The sequence below is a fragment of the Crocodylus siamensis genome, chromosome 3, assembly GCF_052110815.1.
Source record: "Crocodylus siamensis isolate JL-2025a chromosome 3, ASM5211081v1, whole genome shotgun sequence".
Lineage (NCBI taxonomy): Eukaryota > Metazoa > Chordata > Crocodylia > Crocodylidae > Crocodylus > Crocodylus siamensis.
The window spans coordinates 82240857-82262837 of NC_143397.1; the positions used below are offsets into that span (position 1 = coordinate 82240857).

The 21981-nt window shown below is 42.1% G+C and overlaps 1 protein-coding gene across 2 annotated transcripts in view; it reads right to left on the bottom strand.

Annotated features, from left to right (window-relative positions):
- DAPK1 (death associated protein kinase 1) overlaps positions 1-21981 on the bottom strand; it is a 132303-nt gene that overhangs the window by 50106 nt on the left and 60216 nt on the right. For both annotated transcript variants that reach the window (XM_090038616.1, XM_090038617.1), the window contains exons 4-9: positions 4026-4164; positions 2760-2889; positions 2417-2465; positions 2293-2319; positions 986-1138; positions 794-839 (exon numbers count right to left, since the gene is read on the bottom strand). In XM_090038616.1, coding sequence (XP_089894742.1) covers positions 794-839; positions 986-1138; positions 2293-2319; positions 2417-2465; positions 2760-2889; positions 4026-4164 — 544 coding nt within the window. The remainder of the gene's footprint in view (positions 1-793; positions 840-985; positions 1139-2292; positions 2320-2416; positions 2466-2759; positions 2890-4025; positions 4165-21981) is intronic.

Below are 21981 nucleotides of genomic sequence, written 5' to 3' on the forward strand. Positions count from 1 at the left end.
TGAATAATAATGGGTGATTTTAGCTTAACAGGAAAACGTATGTGGGTTAAGATGGAAAGGAGTTAATGGATTTTACTAGGGGAGTGGTGGTAGGAGGGAGAGATGTCTGGAAGATCAGGGTGTATAAGATGATGACAGATTTAAGATTAACTTTTCTCATGCAAGTATACGAAGATTTAAATTTTATCTGTACAAGAAAACTGATCAGTTCTGTCCACATTTCAATATTATATTTGTTTAACTAAACTGAATTAGTTACTCCACTTGCAAAAACTGTACTATACCAGAGGCAGGAGATGAGAACCTTTTGTAAAAAGAATCATATCTCAAGGACTTCCACTAAAGAGCATCCCCTGCACCACCACCATTTCCAACTTTGCAAACCTCACCAACTTTTTAAGAGCCAAACAATCTTGTACATCGTCATCAGTTATAACAGCTCTGCCAGCCAGAACACATGCATTTAGTGACACGAATGTTATTCTAATGCTCTTACTGAGTTTCTATAGAACTTAAAAGTTCTAACACTTCTCAAGTACTAGATTCTTTTTGTCAGAGCATGATTATAATCTGAATAGTGGATTCTTATCCATCACTATCACCAAAAGACAACATACCTCAACAATAACTATAGTCAGCACGCTGTATTTTTCTATTTAGGGAGCACTGTGAACACTGATTAAATATGAACATCACTTACCCTTTTCAGTTTTCACTAAGAGTTGAAAAACACAACTATAGGATAACAGGATGATCAAAAGACAACTGAGAAATGAAAGTATTACACACCAACCTTTATCCAAGGGTGCTGCAAACTATCTTGAATATTCATTCTTTTCCTTTAGTGGGAAGAAAGATATTCTTATTACTGTGTTGGCCTTAACAGTCTGTATCTAATCAACGAACACTCAAAACAGAAGGCAAACTGAGCTATTGTTCAGTTCATGATACAGCTGTAAAAACAGGAAAAAAACCAACAACTCACTTTGGATCCTTGACTAGAAGTCTTCTTATAAAGTCTTTAGCTAAAGCGCTGGTGTGATGGAAGTATTCATCCTCAAATTCATAATTCACAGCAGATACATTTGCTAATGTTTCTTGTTTTGTTTCTCCAAGAAATGGGGATGCACCGCTTATACTGTGGAAAGCAGACTGACATATTACTTACATGCTAAATACCATTTCAGCCCTACAATCAAATTGTGCAAAAAGTAGTTTTTAAAGACTTTTAGAGGTCAGATATATTTTAGGAAAGATTTGACTTTAAAGAGCTAAGCTTTGAACTAAATTTGAGAACACTAAAATAAATTCACTTAGGAAGTGACATATGGCGAAGGTAATTTCAACAATGATTAAGTTTTTCTTCCAAAAAACTGGCTACTACTTTTTTTTTTTTAATTGTTTAGTTTGAATTAGGTGAGCACTACAGTCACTGACACATACTTATTTAATTCCAATCCCAACAATCATGTCTGCTGCCATTCCACATATTCAGGGCACGACGTGCAATTCTGGAATCAGATTCCAGGTGCACCATTACTACTTGCTAGTGCACGGGGAGCCTAGGATCACTCTGGTCAGTCTCAGATGCAGTTTAAAGGTCCCAGGTCACAGGGACTCAAGACTGGGTTCCCCAATCTCAAGAGTCCCGTAGCCAGGATGTGTCAGAGTCGCTAGCAGCTCTGCGACCTACCATGTTGGCTGCCTTGCCCCACAGGGGTCACCATGACCAGGCACCAGAATATGCTTTGCTCTCTGGCTCCTTACCAGAGCTGCAGGGTAGGGCAAGGACCATATCGGGTCATGAGGAGCCCCAGATGATGAGCTCCCCTTGACTCAGCACTATGGAAAATAGCAAGGTTCAACCCCATGCAGGGCTGCACACTTCACAGCTGTCAGGCTGCTGATTTGGGGTGGGGAGGGGCAGGGGGCAGAGCCACCAACCAAGCCCTACTATGCAACTAGCATGAGGCCACATGGTAGCGCTACCTTGCCACATGCTCAAATGAAGGCGCAATGGCAACTAGCCACATAAATATTACACATCCTGTGAAATATTTTTGTGACTGGTTTCTCTATTTGTCACACCATTAATTGCCTGTGGCTGGGTTACCATTTATTGTATGATTTACAGGTTAATTGCATCTTCAGTGTAACATCTGTGAGGGGCCTAGGTGCTTTGCACGTATCTTACTGACAAAAAGCCAATACAATTTAAAAAAAGAAAAAAAAAATCAGTATGTTAAAATTGTAAAATGTCTCAATGAACTATTTATGGATGTTGATACTTACAGAATATAAGTTATTACACCAATGCTCCTGGAGAGAGAGGGGGGAGGGGAAAAAAACCAGAAGTCAGAACAAATGAATAATAAAATACTGATGACAACCATGACACAACAGTTCAATAACTTACCACATATCTGCCTCAAGACCAAGAGGTTCATAATTTACGATTTCAGGAGCTAAGAGAGAAAGAACAGCAGTTAAGCACATAAAACAGGCAAAAGCAGTTCTATTTAATTTTGATCTCTTATAAGTTGTGTAAATTGCAGGTTGTAAACCAGTGTGCTGAGAGCAAAGAAAGTCTGGTACAATACCACCAAATTACTGCAGAGGAATGGGGCATGCTTTACAAAAATGTCAAAATGTCATTTATTGTACACAACCTCAGTAAACAATAACTACTCTGAGCTATGCCAAACATGCCGTTTCATAGGCCAATGATAATAATATGGAAGAAATCATGGTGTTCTCACCTACAAACTCTGGCGTTCCAAAGATGTTTTTAAACTCATTTCCAAAGTCAATTTTGTGAGCTAAGCCGAAGTCAATAATTTTGATCCGGGGCTTTGGGACATTCCTATCCAGCAGCATTATGTTTTCAGGCTTTGAAACAGGAAGAGGGGAAAAAAAAGTAGTAAAACAGTAGCACAGAATGCACAGGAACAACAACAACAAAATACGAAATATTGCCCTTGATTTATTAAGGCATCCTCTTTTCAGGAAGATATTTCAGTATGTTCTTTATTCTTTTGGACCTTGTTTTTACTAGGAAAAGAATGGTTTAAAACAAACAAACAAACAAACAAACAAAAAACCTCCACGTTAGCTAATATACTGAAATACTAGATGCTTCTGAAGTCTATGACAAAATTCCCCTTGACTTGTGTGGCCAGTCTCTGCTGTACATTGGCTATCTAACTGAGCTTAACCCTACTTGAGAGCTTAGAGTGTACCTCAGTCAACTTCTTAAAATCACATTTGACAAGTCTACATAAGGACTGTAAGTACTGTGTTAAAAACACATCTTTTTTTCCTACTTCAGATAGCCATTAACTTCAAGGTGATTACAGCACATTTAATGCCTTCCTCAGTTAGGTATCTAGGTTGTAGCCATGTAGCTTTCATACATACACAACTGAAAAGATAGACCTATCAAAGTGTTCAACGTATGAAAATATTCAAGGCTACAAAACTAAGAGGATTAAAGTATTAAGAGCTTGAGCATGGAGAAACACAATCTCTTAACTGAAACAAAAATATATAATTCATTTGACATCAAAATTGCTTTTTAATGCTATCTGCTTCTCAACCACTAATGACAATAAACACGTTTTTGCCTTATTTCAGTTTAAGAACTGACCTTTATAGAGCGAACATGAGATGTATACAACAGAAACATCACCAGAATTAAATTTATAATTTTGCATCCAGATCCCATTACACTTTTTGATCTAAATTCATAAAATTTCGAACCAGATATGTTTCAAGATGATATCTTACAAATCACTTTTGGAACCATCACTGTGACAGCAGCTCCTACTTGTGTATAGTAGCTAGAAACCATTCTTGGCTAGAGAACTATTTTTCAACAACTATTTTCTTCCTTATCTGTATAGGCTAGCAAAACAAACTCCTTCCAAGATGTGATCCATGTTTCAATTGGAATTTTTTTTGGAGTGTAATCTTAGCTGCAAGTAGTGTTGCCTACAGCACTCCTAATTTTTATGGAGTCAACATACCTTGAGATCAAAGTGGGCAATTTGCAGAGAGTGGAGATACTGAACACCATTAAGTATTTGTTTGAGAAACTCCGTCGCTTCCTCCTCCGTCAGAGATTCTTTTTCAGCTAAAAAATCAAAAAGCTCCCCACCTGCAACCCTGAGAAGAACAGCGATAGATGTCAGAAGAAAGCTTTAACCTACTGGATTTTGTAGCTTAACTACTTCCATATTTTCGTGGAGAAGAACTGTAGTAGGTCTTAATACCATTCATCTAAAAATAGATGACAGTTTACAGAATTCAAGTCCGACAAATCCAGTAGCACTTTCCCCTCCCATTCTCCCCCTTGTCTCTGTACCCAGCATTTTGACAGTTCTTCTTGAAACAGATACTAAACAAACATGCTATCAATAAGCAAGCTTCTGTATGTACTTTGACAGGAATAAAAATTCCACGTGAAATATACTTGAACAGTTTATATAATTGCTGGAACAGTTACACAACTACAATGTCATTTCAACACACACTTACCAACATCCAGTAACCAACAGAATTTTTGTCATGCGTTGAGCTCTCAGAAATGCATTCTCATGAAAATGCATTCCTTATCTTTATCTTACCATATTACCTTCCTTATATATTAGTCAAGTTGGTCCCAAACTGCACCTAACCCTCCCTAGAGAAAGTGGTTTCTGCCCCACAAGATTTTTAGCTGCAAAGGCAGAGAGAGAAAAAAAGAGGTCAAATATTAGAAGGGTTGTATAAGTAAAAAGCAGCAGGAACAGCCAGATCAAGACACAGCTTGATGGAAAAAGGAGGACTTGAAGATGACCCTCTCCTTAGTTCAGAAAGGAGCCTGATTGACAGGGGTGAATGTAATGGCTCAACAATGCAGAGTAAGAGAAGGAAAGATAAGTATTTCAGTATTTCGGAAGAAACAAGAAACCATGCATCCAAGTGACATTTTTAAAAATAGCTACCTATTTTCTATCACTTTTGAGACAGAAGAAGAGGCCATTGGCAGGTTTGGTTATTTCTTGCTCATCTTGAAAGTCATATAGTTAACTAGATATCTATTACAGCTGTAAAAAACATTATATGTTTCACTCCTTGGCATTATGTTTATATTGTTAACCAAAGTACAGCCTACAGTCAGACTCTGACCTACACAGCAGAATTCAGGTTTCTTCTATCCATTCCTTTTATCTGAATAATCTTTCAATAGTTAAGATGTTAGTAGTTAAGATGTTTCAATAATTGAAGTATTGGGATTAATCTATAAACAAAAATAATAATTGGTCTATTCTTTCAGTATCCATGAACAAGCTAAAAAGATAAAAGGAGGCTGGGATTGATCTTGTGTCAGTCGTGCCTAACATCTCTCTTACCTTGCAACAGACAAAAGCTAGCCTGCAATAGTTTAAACCTCCCACTGATGCATGAAAAATTCACATTTTACCAAAATCAGGTATAAAAAAGGTAACAATTAATGTAACAGTATTAGAGACTGGGAGAGAAGGTGGTCTTTTTTAGATACTTTTGTTCCTGTTTCTACAAAATACCTACAAAATTAAACATGCTCCACTTCCCCCCCACTGACACTAACTGAAAAGACTTAGACACGTGTACCCATGCACTCTCCTCCCTCTACCAGCTTCGTTTTCCCAGGTGATATCCTGTAGCTCACAACTATCACACTTTCTGCTAGACCATAGAAAGCTATCTGCACACATGGTGCTGGCCTTCCTTCTCAATTCCAGTTACTGAATTAGAAACACTACTAAATTATATACATTGCTTTCTTCATATAACTTGTCTTTGTGGATATTTACTGTAGTTGAAAGAAGTTAGCCAGGAATGTAAGGGGAGGCATCAATGAGCTATTCTTTCTTCATAAAGATAAAGCCTATCCTGGTAAGGAGTTTAAGAACACCTTGTCTATTTACATACTATATTTTTCTCACATTTAACTCACCCCAGGGATATAATATGCACCTTTCTTTTTAAAAGGTACCATGGGTGGGGGGAAGAGGAAGAGAAAAAAAAAAAAATCTTATCTTGGGTAAGTATGGTTGCTGAGACATGTGAAAAAACAAACAAAATACAAACAAAACACAGTGCTTCATGGGAAGAAGTGCATCTATAGACATTGGGCACTTCAGTGGGGATTTTTGGCAGTTTCTCTCTAAAGCTGATGATTCAATCAGCTAATAGACAGAAGTGCCAGAAAGCACCACTGAAGTGCATGATCTATACAGACTTTGGGAGAACTGGATCAAACTAACATAATGCCTCTTTTGGGCATAAGCTGCACTTGGTGAGGAGCTGAAAGTAAAGTGCTGCCCCCCCAACCCCCTTTCCACATACATCTGTAAGCAGCTTATTTGAATAAGAGCAACTAAAGAGCCAAGCCTGCTGCCAGCCCCACACACCAAATACGGCCTGTGTCCTGATCTACCATGCTGGCTTGGGACCAAGCATCAGGTCTGTGTCTGGGTGACCCAATCTGGCACAGTGAGTCTAGGGCTGCTTGATGGGCCCAACAGGTCTGGGGCCACATGGCAGGCATATCTGGTATGGTGGGTCTGACAAGACACGTCAGACCTGGGAATCTGCAACCAAGCACACTGAGTCCAGGACTGGATGCCTGGTCCAACCCTGTGCACTGGCTCCAGAACCACGTGCTGGGTTTGACCCCACATGTTGACTCTAGATTCAGTGCTGCACCAGATACAGGGCCATATATCACATCAGACTTGGTGGACTCAGTCTAGCTGCAGACCAACCCTGTGTGCCAGCTTGATTTGGTCTGCAGGTGGGGAGGGGGCTCCTCATGAGCCCAGAAGACTGGTGGTGAAGAGGAAGAGGGAGGGGTGGTGGTAAGTGTTAATGCTGCCACCACTTTGCCCCTGCCTCACTCCAACCCCACCAAATTTCTGGGCTCATGGGGATCCCCATTCCTTGCATGTAGTCCACACCGCAAATTTTCCTTAGCTGGTTGGAGGAGGGAGGTGTGGATTATATGTGATAAAATACAGTGCACCATCTATACTTTTCATAAATAAAGTGCTCAGAATGCACTGACAATTTTTTTTAATGTCCACTTTCACTGGAATGTCACTTAGGTTACTTTCTAGTCTGATTCAATTTCCACTGACATATACCTCCTTTTAACGGTCATATTTATACTTATTAGCACACAGGTAGTTAGCCATGTTATTCTGAAGTCAGGCAGAAGGTAGGGCAGGATGGCATCTGAGACTTGGTTCAGATATCCCTGGCTTTTTTAGGCAACCACCAGCTTTATTAGGCAAAGCATTTGACGAAGCAGGTTGCTGCCTATGTAAGTTAATCCTTTTCTGAACCAATTAGTTCCTAAGGTGCCACTTTGCCTTACCTTCTGCCTCACTTGCTTCTATTGGCATGTTAATTACGTTCACACCTCTGAGTGACTTACAGTTATCCCCACAGGGTGCTAACAGATGCATTTCATAAAGTGATGTACGCTACTACCTTTAGAGTACAGTTATATTTAAGAACTCCAGTATACTGGCAAATTATAACTAGAGAAGAGTGAAACTGAAGAAGATATTTGGCAAAATGTCACTAATACATGATGTGCAATTTCATATACCCAAACTTTAGATTGTATTACATTTAAAGAGATTGGATTTTCCTCTGGAAATTTAAACATATAAAAAAGCCATGTTTAGCATAACCAGAGAATAGTAATGCCAGCACCTCCTTTCCATGGAGGCAGCATATTTTAATAGGTTGAGCTGGAAATCAGGAACTGGTGAGTGCTTGTCCCCTCTCTGCCAATTCCTAGATTTTTAGTAATACGTCCAACAGAATTACTTCTGTAAGCCTCACAACACATACTGAGTTAAATAAAATGTTTCTTCAATTTACTTACCAATCCAGAACTGAGCTCTAAGGATCACAGTAAAAAGGCAAAGGTGAAATTTTAAAGAAGTATTGTATTTAGGTACCCAACTCCTAACTTCAGACATCTAGGCGCTCTTCAAAGTCTCACTATCTTATCTGCATCTCTAGACACCTAAATACCCTATAAAAATCTGGTCCTTAGTGGTTTATCCAGTTCCAGTGTGGCAGCATCTAAAAGAAAGGGATTAGATCCCAAGCTGCTTGAATGACTTGCATGACTAGCTGCAATTTAAACCTCTCTCTGTTGCTTGGCTACACCCTGTTTGGTGTTAGCCCTTTCCTTCATTTGTTTTAGGAGTGCAATTCCAGGATTCTCAAAGTAAGTCTCAAGCTAACGCTGCTGCCAACAGTGATTTCTCAGCAGGTTCATTTAGAACCTGCAACTCTTCCCTTTGTGGCCTGTGACCAGAAAATTGTTTCCTCAGAATAAAGTATTGTTAGTTTTAGTGGTGGGAACATAATGAAGCATAAAGAGAAACAATATCTTATTATCGTATACCACACACACTTTCCCTCCAAACATCAGCTCCCTCCAATTAGGGTGTGGGCATTAGGCAGGGAAGCCGATTTTCTGCCTGGGATAGAAGCACTCTACTACTATTCTTGCTTCACCATGCAGCAGCCGTGATATTAGTATTCAAGCAACTAAGGGAGTCGATTGACTTAATGCCTCTTCCTTTTTCACTCCACAGGTACATACAATCATCTCTTTTTAAATGAACCCGATGTTCTACTAATCGAACTGAGCTTTCCTAGTGCAATGGTCTTGTCTGCTAGCTGCACCTAGTCTCTTGCTTCCCGTTTCACAGCTTTGGAGACCCTTTATCTGTTTTCAAAATCACAGACCTACCCATGGAGACAGTTCTTCAGAAGCAGGTAGGTTTTCAGCTTTAGTGAACATGGGGGTGGGTGATTCATCTGAAGATTAGGCTCTGGTTTTATGCAGCCATAATTCTGAGAAATGTTTTTGTTTAATTCACTGTACCTTTCAAAAACAAGTTGCATAATATATTCTGGGATGTGTGGTATGCAAGAAAATATGGCAAAATAGTCTATATACACTTTTACCTTGCCATGCACTTAGAAACTTAGGAAAACCCAGCTGCTTCTGATCTCTGTACAGCCTGTTCCTTCCAAAAAACCCATGATACCTACCTATTCTCCACTACTTGTTGAGTGTGCCTTTATAATAATTACTGTCCTTTTGATCTTTCATATACTTAGCCTTGGCAGATGGGCTGTAAAAGTTTGACTGGGGCCTAGGAAGAGCATCATCATGGCTTGATTACTCAGGGATACTATTTATGTAAGCTGTTTGGCAACATTTACTGCAAATGGTTATCAATCATTATGTTGTCTTCCTGCTAGCTACAAACAGGCCTCCTATTAAAATTAGATTAATACACACAAACAGTAAATACTCAACAAATCTAATATTGCTATACAGTAACTCTGAATACGCAATTACTAGGGATCTCTGGAATTCATGCCAGAAGTGCACAGTGGCTTCCTTAATTTTGGTGTTTTCCCCACACTTGATTGGTGGAGGGGCCCAGTTGCTCACCACCCATGCCTGATGGACAGGAGGCAAAAACTACTGTGTCCAGGCACAAGTGGTGATTGGCAGGGCCCCTCTGCCAATCACTGGCGGGGGGTAGTGTGCATGGGGGAAAAAGCCACTGGGGTCCATGGAGCCCCAGCCCAGCTCACTGTGGCAGGTGCACACACGCTCCAAGGCCGACACAGGGAAGGGGTCAGAGCTGCACTGCCATAACAAGGATCTGGTCCCCTGTGGCTCTTCTGTCTGCTCTGTGGAAACTTCTCAATGAAGGCAAGCCCCAGCATGTGCATCAGAGCATGGTACACAAAGGCATTTTGCTTGGCACATGTGCTTTGAGGCAGATGGTGGGGGAGCTGCAGGGGGCCAGATCCTCGTTGTGGCACTGCAGCCCCAGCCCCTTCCCTGACAGCTGCCTTGAGGCATGCATGCACCCACTGCTGGCAACGAGTCAGGCTGGAGCTGTTGTACCCAATGCAGGTGCTTGCAGCTTCCCCACTGCCTGCTGAGAGCAGCCTGGGCTTTGTGGCAGGGGCCTCAGAGCCTCAGCCAGCTGTAGCAGACAGCCAGGAGACTGCAAGATGCTGCGTCAGGGTCTGTGGAACTCTGGCCTGGCTCATTTCTGGCGGTGGGTGTATGTGCACTCAAGACAGATGGCGGGGAAGGGGCTGGGGCTGTGTTGCCACAACAAGTATCAGGCTCCTCACAGCTGCCTTGCTGTCTGCCCCGCCCCACACCAACATCTTACAAGCTGAAGTCGCTAGTGTTTTTGGCGCTACTCAAAGACATTGCTGACCCCTGATATAACTTATCAGAAGCCTCACTGAACCTTAGCAGCTGACAGCCAGTAAAGCGCATTACATGAGCGACTAGTGTCTCCTGAGCCTGGGGGATGCCAGGACAGCCGGGGGGGGGGTGTTCCCCCAGCAGCTGATCGCTGAGCCTGGAACTAGTAGTGGTTAAACCAGCAGTGCACTTCTGACGGCACTTCCAGTTTTGTGGCTGGGGTTTACAGGGGGTGAACATGCACCCATGTGCACCCCCTATACGGCACCAAAGGCACATTATCACCACAAATCCTCTACAACACTCTTCCTCTGCCCCTTCTAGGTTGTCTATAAGCAGGGATCTCTGTAACTTGTGCTGAAAGTACCTCCTGCAGCAGCTCCCTTAATGTTTTCATTTTGCCACTTGTCCCGCCTGCTGGGCTGTTTGCTGCTGATCACTGGGGAAGCAAAAACCACAACATATTTAAAACAGTGGCAAATGGCCCAGCCAGTGGGGCCCCCCTGCCAATCAGGGGCTGGGGAGGGACATGCAAAGGGCAACATAGAAACACTGAAGGAATCAGAGGGGGTTACTTCTGGTGTGATTTACAGAGATCCCTACCTCTAAGAAATCAAGCAGGTTGGTTTTAGGTTTACTGCAGTGTGGTAGCATGCACGAGGTGAAGCTGGAGACAGTTGAAGAGACTTTTTGGAATGGGAAGGCTAAAAAAGGGTTTGCTTTAATGTTGCGAAGAGATGAATGCACCATTTAGCCTCACTAAACTGGAACATTCAGATCCCTGTGCTCAAGCAGATGGAATTTTGAGATTTTTATTTTTCGTTCACCCAAAGAAAGGTTGCTGCAAAGGTCTGGAGGATTTCATAAAGCAGTAGCACAAACTAGTGATTGGGTAAAAATTACTTCCTCAAGGTAGTACAGGTAACGCATTTATCAGACATTTTTGTCATCTTTTTTTTACAGCATGTCACAGGAGGCTGCATTTGTTTTTTGTACAATATGTTAAACTTCCCTGTTCGTTTTCTTTTTGCTGGCTGCCAATTGGAAATACTGGATAAATTCTGAGAAGGTCATTTGTGAGCTAAAACAATTGAGCAGCATGACTGCTGCCTGCAGACCTTTAACCATTCAGATTAACAGGGTAGGTCTATTAAATTCAAGTCACATCTAAGTTCCATTACTGTTCAAATAAACCACATAATCCTCTCACCTTTATATTAGCTCTCACACAGTGATCTACTTTGAAATAACAAACCTTTTTACATTCCTATATAAAAGACCTTGCAATTTAACTCAAAAGTTGAACATGCAGTACCTCTAATGAAAACTGAGCTTAGATATATGTACAGGGGTGACTGATGCCTCTTGAGTCTGGGAGCACAATTTGTGGGTGGGCCCAGGGGCGGGCCAAAATCCCCCTCTCCACTCCTATACTTCTTTGCCACAGCCAGCCCATGTGGCAAAAAAAGTGCCCCATCCTGAGTGGTGCCAAGTTGGGGGTCAATCTCGGGGGGGGCATGTGCCTCCCCTGTACCTCCTCTACCAGTTGCCTGTGGATATGTCCTGCATTTACTTGGGTCTAAGGCAAAAGCTAGCAAGATCTATAAGCAGCTGCCTCAGCCAAGCTAAGAGGAGAAATACAAGGACACAGCTGTGTCTGAAATCCTGCTGCGCTCTGGGCTTTGGCACTCCACTCTGGGCTCCATAGATGTGTCCTGTCCACTTCAGATCCACAGCTCAGTACTCTCAGTTGAAGATAAGTGCCTAGGCCTTTCTTAACCACATTTAGCAGGGCTTACTCTTGGTGCTGCTGGTGGTATGATGTTGCCCTCCCCTCTTTTCTGTAGCACCCTGGTGATCATTAGAGCACTCACCCCAGATGTGGAAAACCTTGATGCAGTGCCCTTCTTAGCCTGCCAGATTCACATCTACATTTTCCACCTCCCATGTGAATGCACTAATTAGCAGATTTTAGGCTAGGTTGAGCTGGAGACACTCTCCCAACTTTATGTTCAAGTTGGTCCAGACACTATGAAAAAAGGACAGCAAGGGTCCTGGGGCCAAGATGAGACAGCAAAGAGCTAGACAGCCACCTAGCTGGGGTCATTTGACCCCAGCATCCTTTCCTGCCCATGGCAGGGGGTCGGACTAGAGGATCTGCTTAGGTCCCTTCCGACCCTACCAACTATGAAACTATGAAACCCTGAATTTAAGATGACCCCTACCCATTTTTTGATTGTAGGCATGGAATGTTTTAAATTTGGTTTAATTTTCCATGTCTAGAATCCAGTTAATGGAGGGTTCGCTCAAATTCATCCCTCCTACCATTGTCACAAGGAAAGTAGTGGGAAGAGAAGCAACCGGTTGGGGGCAGGCAGCCTGCCCCAATCCCTCTACCAATGCCTTGCCCTCATGCTCCCCCCACACCATATGCCTTTTCCCCACACTCTGTCATGCACCCCTATCTGCCACATAACCACCGTAGTCTGCCCAGAGCTGCAGCAGCTGCTGGCCTAGCTCATACTAGATGCTAAAACAAGGTCCCCCCCACCGCTATAATGACTGAGGAACACACCCTTGTCTTATACAGGTTTCGTTCACTTTATACAGGTTCTGTATGTTCAAATTTGCTCTTATGCGATGACCTTTTTTACACCAAAAATTCATTATATGTGAGGTAAATTCACTCTTATGTGATCCGTGTGGTGGAAGCCCATAGTCAGCTGCTTTGTGTGGTGCATTGTGGGAGTGACACCATAGGTGGAAGAGGAAAAAAAATTGGGGGTGGGGTGGGTGTGGGAGAAGCTGAGCTGGGTGGTGGTGACCAGGTCGGGCTGTAATGCCAGCCCCTGCAGCCCAGCGCTCTGGGAGCTGTGACCCATGAAGCTGCACAGCAGCAGTGCTCACAGCTGCCGCTCTGGGCAGTTAGTGTCCATGCTTCTGGAGCTGCAGCAATACAACACCACATTTGTAAGTGGTAGAAATGGGTCTGGGGGTCAGTACAATTGAGGTCTTACAACATATTCCTATTTGTTATATGGTAAAGTGGGCTCCTTTTATGCAAATTAGAGTTATGCACCATTTTCCAGAAATGCATGTACAGCATAAAGTGAGGGAAACCTACATTTAAGAAAATATGGTATCCATATGCACTGCTGTACTGTAGAGCTGGGCTCTCATCATGCTATATCCCAAATGCACCATAATTTCCTTATATTAACTTTACTTTCTAAAATGCTTTGCATGTCCTTTTTCTTGAGTTCAAAAAGAGCAAAGTATACTAGGGTATAACCACAATTTCGGTGAATAAAATTAACACAAAATCAAATACACAATGATAAAATATATATTATTGCATAAACTTGTTACAAGCAGTGCCTAATCTTCAGAGCAGAATATTAAGAAAGAACTATACAGATGTGTTTCCAAGTGATATGTTCTCCCTCTGGGAAAGAAACTATCCCACCTGTGGAGAAGGAATAATTCTGGATAACTCTTTACAAGTTATCAGGCCTCTTAATGGGACTTAATTGCCAGATCCCACAGGAGGTCATTATGGAACCTAAATATGGAGCTTGGAACCAATTAACTTTCAAAGCCAGTGGCATCACTTCATAACTAAAGCATGTGCCATGCTGCTCATACTTCAATATTAATTAAGCGGTATTTTAAAGGATTATTTAAGGATTTTTGGTATGGCAAACAATCAGACTTATCTGGAGAAATCAATTCCAGCCTATTAGGTTTATAATAAAGCTGCCTACATTTGGAGATGTAAAATATGTAAGAAGAGTTACAAGCAAAATTCTGATGCTAGCTTTGGTAATATGGGAGCTTTTACTTAAAGGTTCCATTTGATAATCTGTCTGGGTTTATATCAATTTTGAGATGCTTCAGTGTTAGAAAGGAACTCTGGCCAAATGGTTTTCAGTTTATTCTGTCAAGAGATGGTTTCTTTTAGGCTTATCATAGTCTGAGAGATCCCTGGTAACTGCTCTGTTTTAGAGTAGAAATACTCATCCCAACACACTACTATTTACATGACCTTCTAGATTTGACACCTAAGCCTCTGGACCTTCTTCTTGGATTCCAAAGTTCACCTTCACTTAAGGACTAGTGCCGCATTTTATCCAATGGCTGCTAATAAAAAATAGGCAAACCTGGAGAGGTGGACCACAACCTAGGGTGTCCCTTGCTACTGAGCTAGTCATGCCCAGGAACCTGCTGTCTCTCTCTATGGTCCCATGAATCTTGCATTTCTAGTTCAGTTTCAACCAGATGGATGGAGCATCTCACCACCTAGCTAACCTACTGCTAGGGTTTTACCTAAACTGCAGTGGAAGTTTGCAGTGCAACAGCACCTTTATTTTTGCTCTGTTCACCACCACTTCCCCACCCCCACTGCTGAGTGGACGTGAGGCAAAAACTACAGCATTAATTGCCTCTTGGCCACTCAGCAACGGGGTGGGGGTGGCACATGAAGGCAGAGTGCATGGGTCTGGGGCATGATTAAAGGTGTGGCGAACTTCCGCTATGATTTACACAGCTACTTATTACCTTTTGGGGACAGGACTTTCCTGGAAGGTGGGAGACATGAATTTGAAACCCCTCAAGCTGAAGGGAGTAGGGAGAGAGTATAAAATCTAGTCCTTTCATTTCCTGGATAAATGCTCTAGATACTAGTAACTATATAAAAAAAGTGGGCACAGTCACTTTTTTATTATTTTTGCATATAATGCACACTTCTATTTCCAGCAGTTGTTTTTTTGGGAGAAAGGTGCAGGTTGTATGCAAGAAGATATGGTAAAGTTTAGGAGGAAGTTTCTGGCTGCAAATTGCAGTTTCATGTAGGTGTCTAATTTGAGAAGCATGGGATTTCTGACACATCCTTCTCTTCAGAATTTCCCATGTCGTCTTGGCTATTTCCTTACTCCAGTGGTTACCAACCAGTGGATCTTGATCCATTGGTAGATCTCAGAGCCGAGGTAGGGGGGGTTGAGTGCCCACGCGCATGCACATGCACACATGTGCCCTAGCCCAGCAGGTCAGTCTGTGGGGGAGTGAAGGGCTGGGCCCCAGCCACATGGGACTTTTCTGCTGGGGCGGTGCGGCCCCAAATAATTTTTTCTCCCTCTGCCTCAATCTGCACCCCACTTCCCTCTCCACAGATTTACCTGCTGGGTGTGTGTGTGTGTGTGGGGGGGGGTGGCAGCACATGGTAGATCTTGGGTTGCTTTTGAATGTCAAAGATGATCTCCTACTTAAAAAGGTTGGAGACCACTGCCTTACTCAATGTGCTGGCTTTTATGAATACAATTCTGAGGTGCCTAAAAACTCTCCCTATATTTTGTACAGAGGTGATTATCCATCTGATGTCAGGCAGAAAGTAGGGCAGGGTGACACCTTAGACAGTAACTTTGGTTTCTGACAGCCTGGAATTCCAACGCATTGAAGCAGACTTGATTAATTGAGTCTGCTGGAGCATGGCAATTACTGTGCTCCACCAGCCTCCTGCATCAGCACCCCCACGCTTAAAATGACAGTGGGGGCGCTGGAACTAAAGCTCATCAAATGAGCTTTAATTCAAATGCCCCCGCTGTCATTTTTAAAGTGTGGGGACACTGATACACAAGATGCAGCAGCGCTTTAAATTAGAGCAGCTCTCTGAGCTGTTCCCATAAAGTGCTGATCTCCCCCCTCCACTCCACATGCAAAAAAGTGTCTTAAGTCTCTAAAATGCCATCCTGTCCTACCTCTTACCTGTATATTGTATAGCAAACAGATGACTAACTGTGGACTATAGGATTTCATTTTGGCTGCTTGCAGAAATGCAAAAAACCCACAAAAACAAACAAAAAAATGGTGCTTTACTTTAAACTTTGGGGTATTCTCACGCTGTGCCCAGCACATACCCAGAAAAGGCAGTGCGTTAGTTGCACCCAGCTCTCCCAATGTCCATACAGATCAGGTGCTTCACTGGGGCTTTTTTGGCACTTTTATCTAATAGCTGATGGAATCAGCTATTAGCTAAAAGCACCTAAAAGTCCTGCTGAAGCACTTGATCTATACAGATGCTGCACAGCCAGGTTGAAGTAACAGGTTGAAGTAACTTCTGGTAAAGTGTGCGCCCCCCCTCCACATCTGTCAGTGCCCTCTGGGGCCAGGCACTTGCAAGATAGGGTAATGCTGACCATCACCATGTGCAACTCCCTTTCCAGACCTAACCTTAAGTCCCTAGTAAATTCTGCTAGATACAAGGTACCACCAAATTAGGTGCTGCAACACACCACAACATCCACATTCCACCTTGTGACTCTAAAACCATTCATTGGGTCAACAAATTCCAACTGCTAGCCAACAAACTATTAACATTATTTCACAATAGGTATGCAGGAGCTTTCATTCCTATCCCCTTAGTTGTTCTTGATTGATTGTTGCACTTCTCCAGAGGAACATTTTCTACATGTCTGTTAAAAGCCTTACAATTCAAAGGACCTTTAGTAACCAAGGGAGCTGACTGGTTAAGTGACTATACAATAAAGTTAAAACCAACATTTTGAATTTCTTTCACTTATATACAAGAAAAGCAAGAGGAATTTTAGGCTGCAAGTTAATTTATTTGCAAGTTATTAACTGAAAGCTAATCCTGGTAAGATTAAAGAGGAAGGGACCCAGTGTATATACCGTTAACCACTTAAGCAAGCAATTAATAAACCATCAACACTGTTGAACTAGGGTCTATCACCCTTGTGACTACACTTTTTTGGGTGAGGTTAAGGAGGTACTTGTAATACCAAATTCTCTCACACCCAAAAGGACAGCTTTACATAAAACCAGAAGTGCCAGCAACAGCCTCATAATGAAATGACTTAAATTTGAAAGAGGTTAACTAACTCGAGGTATCCTAAGCACTGAGTTCTCTCATATTCAGACTACATGTTAAAGTTCTTCATTTAATCCTTTTCAAATTAAAAGCTTGCTAGAAGAAGCTAATGCATCTGATTTAGTGTTTCTAATTTGGAAGGCAACTGAATATATGAAGGGCACTCTCTCTCACCCCCAACTATACTAATAAAAATACCACAGAACAATCTCTTGCTTCTGAACCATTGACAGCCACACCACTCTAGCTCTTCACATGGTCAAAGCACAAAACAGTTGCAAGAAATAAAAAATATATATTTTATACATTAACTTTGCAATGTGCAATCCTCAGATAGAGTTGGGGTGATGTAGCTGTGAAGGTCCAGGAAAAAACATCTTTTTATTGAATTAGCCATATCTTACACACACACACACACACACACGATAACTGCTCAAAAAAACAAACAGTGCCTCTGTCAAACTTTGTGTCATTACTGAGCTATTCTAAATAGCAACATTTTATGTATTTTAGTACATTAGTTCCAAAATGTCAAAAGAAAATACAGAAAATATTGCTATTTGCTGCTATTTACATGGACACTGGAGAGAAGGCCCAAGATTCAATGTATGGGTGGGGGTATGTGCTTGTTCTAAACAGAAGAGTCAGATTAAATATGGGCGAGAAAGCAGAGGCAGAAGGATGCACTTAAGGTCATTTAACACATCAGGAAAAGGAGGCGTATGTGAAAGAAAACACCATGTTGCTCTGTAAGTGAAACATCTGTGTTGCCTATATTTTTGATGCCTCAACAGCAAGAGTTGCAGGAAGTCCTTACTACAGAGACAAGCGAGTGCAGTGCAGTTCCTGACAAGGTCACAGGTAGTCTTAACTACTTAAGTGACAAGTGGTAAATGGTAAAATTACAGGAGGAACACACACACCCACACACACACTTTGTGTGTCATACACAAATATAGATTTCATAGACATTAGGGCTAGAAGGGACCTCAGAAGATCACCGAGTCCAGCAGGGGCTAGACACTTGATCTTCTGGCTATGCTTTCACTCAAGAAAAGCCAGGTTCTTTGGGCAGATATGATCTCTTTTATTAGACCAAATGAGTAGTTGGAAAAAAGTTCTTTGCAAGCTTTCTGGCACAAGAACCCCGGTGCTTAAAGAAGGGTGCTTGCATCTGAAAGCTTGCAAATAATTTTTTCCCCAGTTACTCAGTTGTTTTAATAAAAGATATCACATCTACCCAAAGAACCTTGCCTGCCTATATGTTCTTAGAGCAATACTGCTACAACAACACAACCCTCCACTCAGTTCAGTGTTTGCAGTTAGGCAAAAATGCAGGTCCAAAAGAGGAAAAAGTGTACCAACTTTCTTTAAGTGACAACAACAGGCTAAAATAAAACACGGCAGTTTAGAAGACCCCTAAAGACCTCCAATATCTGCACCTAAGACCTGAACCTTATACTTAAAGCATTTGCTCCACAGTTTCAGCGATATCATCTTGACATTTTTAGCCAAGCCAGATTTATGACAAAGAGAGCCAAAAAGAGAGAAGCGTATGCCAAAAAAACTGTTTGGAGAAAAAATGCAATAATTCAGGTTATAGTCAGTTGCTCACTTTTTTCTTTTCTCATGATCTAATACCACCACAAACAAGTGCTTTAGTCGTCAGCTGACATACAATAGTGGTAAGGGGATGGATTTACCCCTCTACAGTCAATTGCCCATTTTAAAAGAGTTAGCTGATTATCAGTGCGCAGGACATATTAAAAGTAGAGGTGCATCAATACATTGGTCCATATTGTATTGGCATCGATAAAAGAAAAATTGACCTTATCAGCAACTGTTTTTTTTTTGGCTGATGTGGCCAATAATGTCATTGATAAATGCTGCATGTGTGCGTGCAGCCACAGCATGCATGCTGCCAGCCCAGCAGCTTGGAGAGCAGTGTATGGCTGGTAAATCTGTTGGGGGGAAGGGGCACAAGGGAGGGACAAGGCATAGGGGGGCAGATGATGCCCCCACAGTGAGGGAGGGAGTGGGGCAGCGGCTGGGGCAGGTGCTGCCCAGCCAGGGCAGGGAGGGGCATGGGACAGAGCTGTGAGTGGCTTGTCTTACAGGGCGAAGGGAGTTGGGGTGGCAGCTGCGCACACCCCAGGGAAGGCATGGGAGTCACCACATGTCCACAAGATCTGTGAATGAAGTGAGGGTGGGCTGCTGCTGTGGGTGGCGGTGGTGCTGGGAGGGAGGGCTATGACAAATTTTGGGGTGGCTGTAGCCCCCGCCACCCCCTGTACCAAGATAGACAAAGCCTTGGCTGGGATAATCTAGTTGAGAATGATCCTGCTTTGAAGTGGGGCAGTTGGACTAGATGACCTCCAAGCCTAATTTTCTATGATTGTGAATTGAAAAGTAAGGCAACCTCTGTGACATACATACTGGAAAAAAAAACTTACTAAAAATAAAATGCTGGCTCCCCAGTGTGAGCCAGCAGTCCTCATGGCCACTGTTGCCTGGCCATGGAAGGAGGGAAGGGGGGTAAGCCAGCAAGGAGGGAAGGATGCAAGATGCCTGCTACTCCTGTCTCTTCCTGCTGATTGGCTGAAAGGGCTACCTGTCATAAGGCCCCATCCCTCCCCAACAATCAGCTGCAAGGGGTGAGACTTCATGACGGACAGTCCTCTTAACCATTCAGTGTGTGTGTGTGGGGGGGGGGGGGGGGGCGGGGACAAGGGAGCACTGGGGCCCCTCGGCCAGAGGCATGGGAGGCCCTCCTGCAATAAGCTTGTGAAAATACTGGCTGGCTCCATGATCTACCCAGGATATCATCCATTTAGGTATACTCCTTAGTAATAGGCAGCTAATAAGCCTTTACACTGAACATAACCTATATATTAGATGAAGCCAAACTAAAAAAAGATACAGACTTGGGATCCTTAAGTCTTACACTAGTAGCAGTTTAACACTGTACCTGCAAACATTTATATTTCACAGAACTTGATAATTATATGAAGAAGCTGCTAGTGAGAAGAGTCACAGCTAACAAATCCCAAGAGAGATGAAATTCCTTGACTAGTAAGCAAACAGCCTCTCAATTAATGCTAAAGTCCTTGTGTTAACAATATTGTAGTGTAGTATTACCCAAGACTCTTCACTGGAATACTAGATACATTTATGCTCCAGAATGATTTCACATCAATACAAACAGTATTATTTCCCTGCATATTTCCTGAGCCAACTAGGAGAAGCAAGGGTGATGATATTAGTGATGTTTAAGAAGAAATCATAAGAACTAAGCCCAATTGTATTCACACTGCACTGATGCAGCACTTAACGGATACAGGATGAAGGAAGAAACAGTAGATCTTCTGATGCTAATTATAAATCTTCAAGGTTTTTCATCTTGCATAGTGTTTTTTAGAAATTACAAGCTTAATTTACTTTGAACTTACCCCTACTTAATTACCAATACAGTGTAGACAAGCATCACAACTAAAAGCAGTCAAGACTACAATCAGGTAAATAGCATAAGCAATCATGTACAGCTAGAAGAAACGTGAAAAAGGTAAACACGTTAACTAGGATTTATAGTATGTGTATATTACACTAAATATTGGTGGGAATTCCAACCTTTTCAAGTTTTCCTTTCTAAATCCCTTGTATGGAGTTTTATAGACAAACTTGCAGGTAGGTAGAGTACTAAAGTATATAAATACAAAGTAAGGGAGAAACTAACAGTTTACATATGTAGACTAGTAAGCAGAGAAACACATTCAGCTTTAAGGAGGGACAAAATTGCCAAAACAAGACCCTGTCCAAGATCTTGGTGTCAGCTTCCAAATGACGTGGCTTTGCTGAAAATTCCCCATACTCTCATTTGATGAACATCCTAAAATTTAAAGAATTTATGCTTCGAGACTATAGAGTCATAGAGAAATAGGGCTGGAAGTAGGGCTCCAGAGGCTATCTAGTCCAACTCCCTACCTGAAGCAGGATCCTTCTATCTAAGCCATTTCAGAGAACCGTAAATCTAAACTCTATGTAAGACTATCCTCAACCTTGACACAACATAAACCTAACACCTTAAACTGCCACAAGACAAGCAGGGGAACCACAGCAACTAATGTCCACTTCTATAAAATGTTGCCAATATACACTCAGGAGGTCCTGGGTAGAGGGCCACACCCCCCACTACAGCATATGGCAAAAATCCCCACCATCCATACCAATCTGACCATGGGGTAAAATTCATTTCTGACCCCAATAAGCAGAAGATTGGTGTGCAGAATCTTAGTTAAACTGACCAGTAATGTTATCAACCTTCATGTCATTATCTTTATAGTAGTCATCACCACCATGAAACTGTAATTTGAATATAAACACCCATGGTTTAACTCTAAAGTAACACAACTGAACTCTTTTTATATGTCTGAAAAAAGAATTTGCATAAAATTTGTTGGTAGTATATAGCAGCTCCCTAAAGTCACAGAACCTTTTAGTTTAGCCTTTACTTTACTGAAGTAAGAATAGACACAAACATAAACACACATACAAGTTCAACATTGCATTTCAAAAGAGTTAACTTAGCTCTTTAGGGCATTTTTACACACGTTTCTAGTGCGGTTCCAGGTGCTTTAATTAGTGAGTTGCACTAATTAAAAATGCCAGCGTGTCATGAGCATCATTATTGCTGCACATTCCCAAGCTGAAAAAATGGTGGTGGGCACTCTGAACTAAAGCTCATCAGATGCGTTCTATTTCAAAGCACACCATGCCATTTTGTCAGCACAGAGATGTGTGGTGA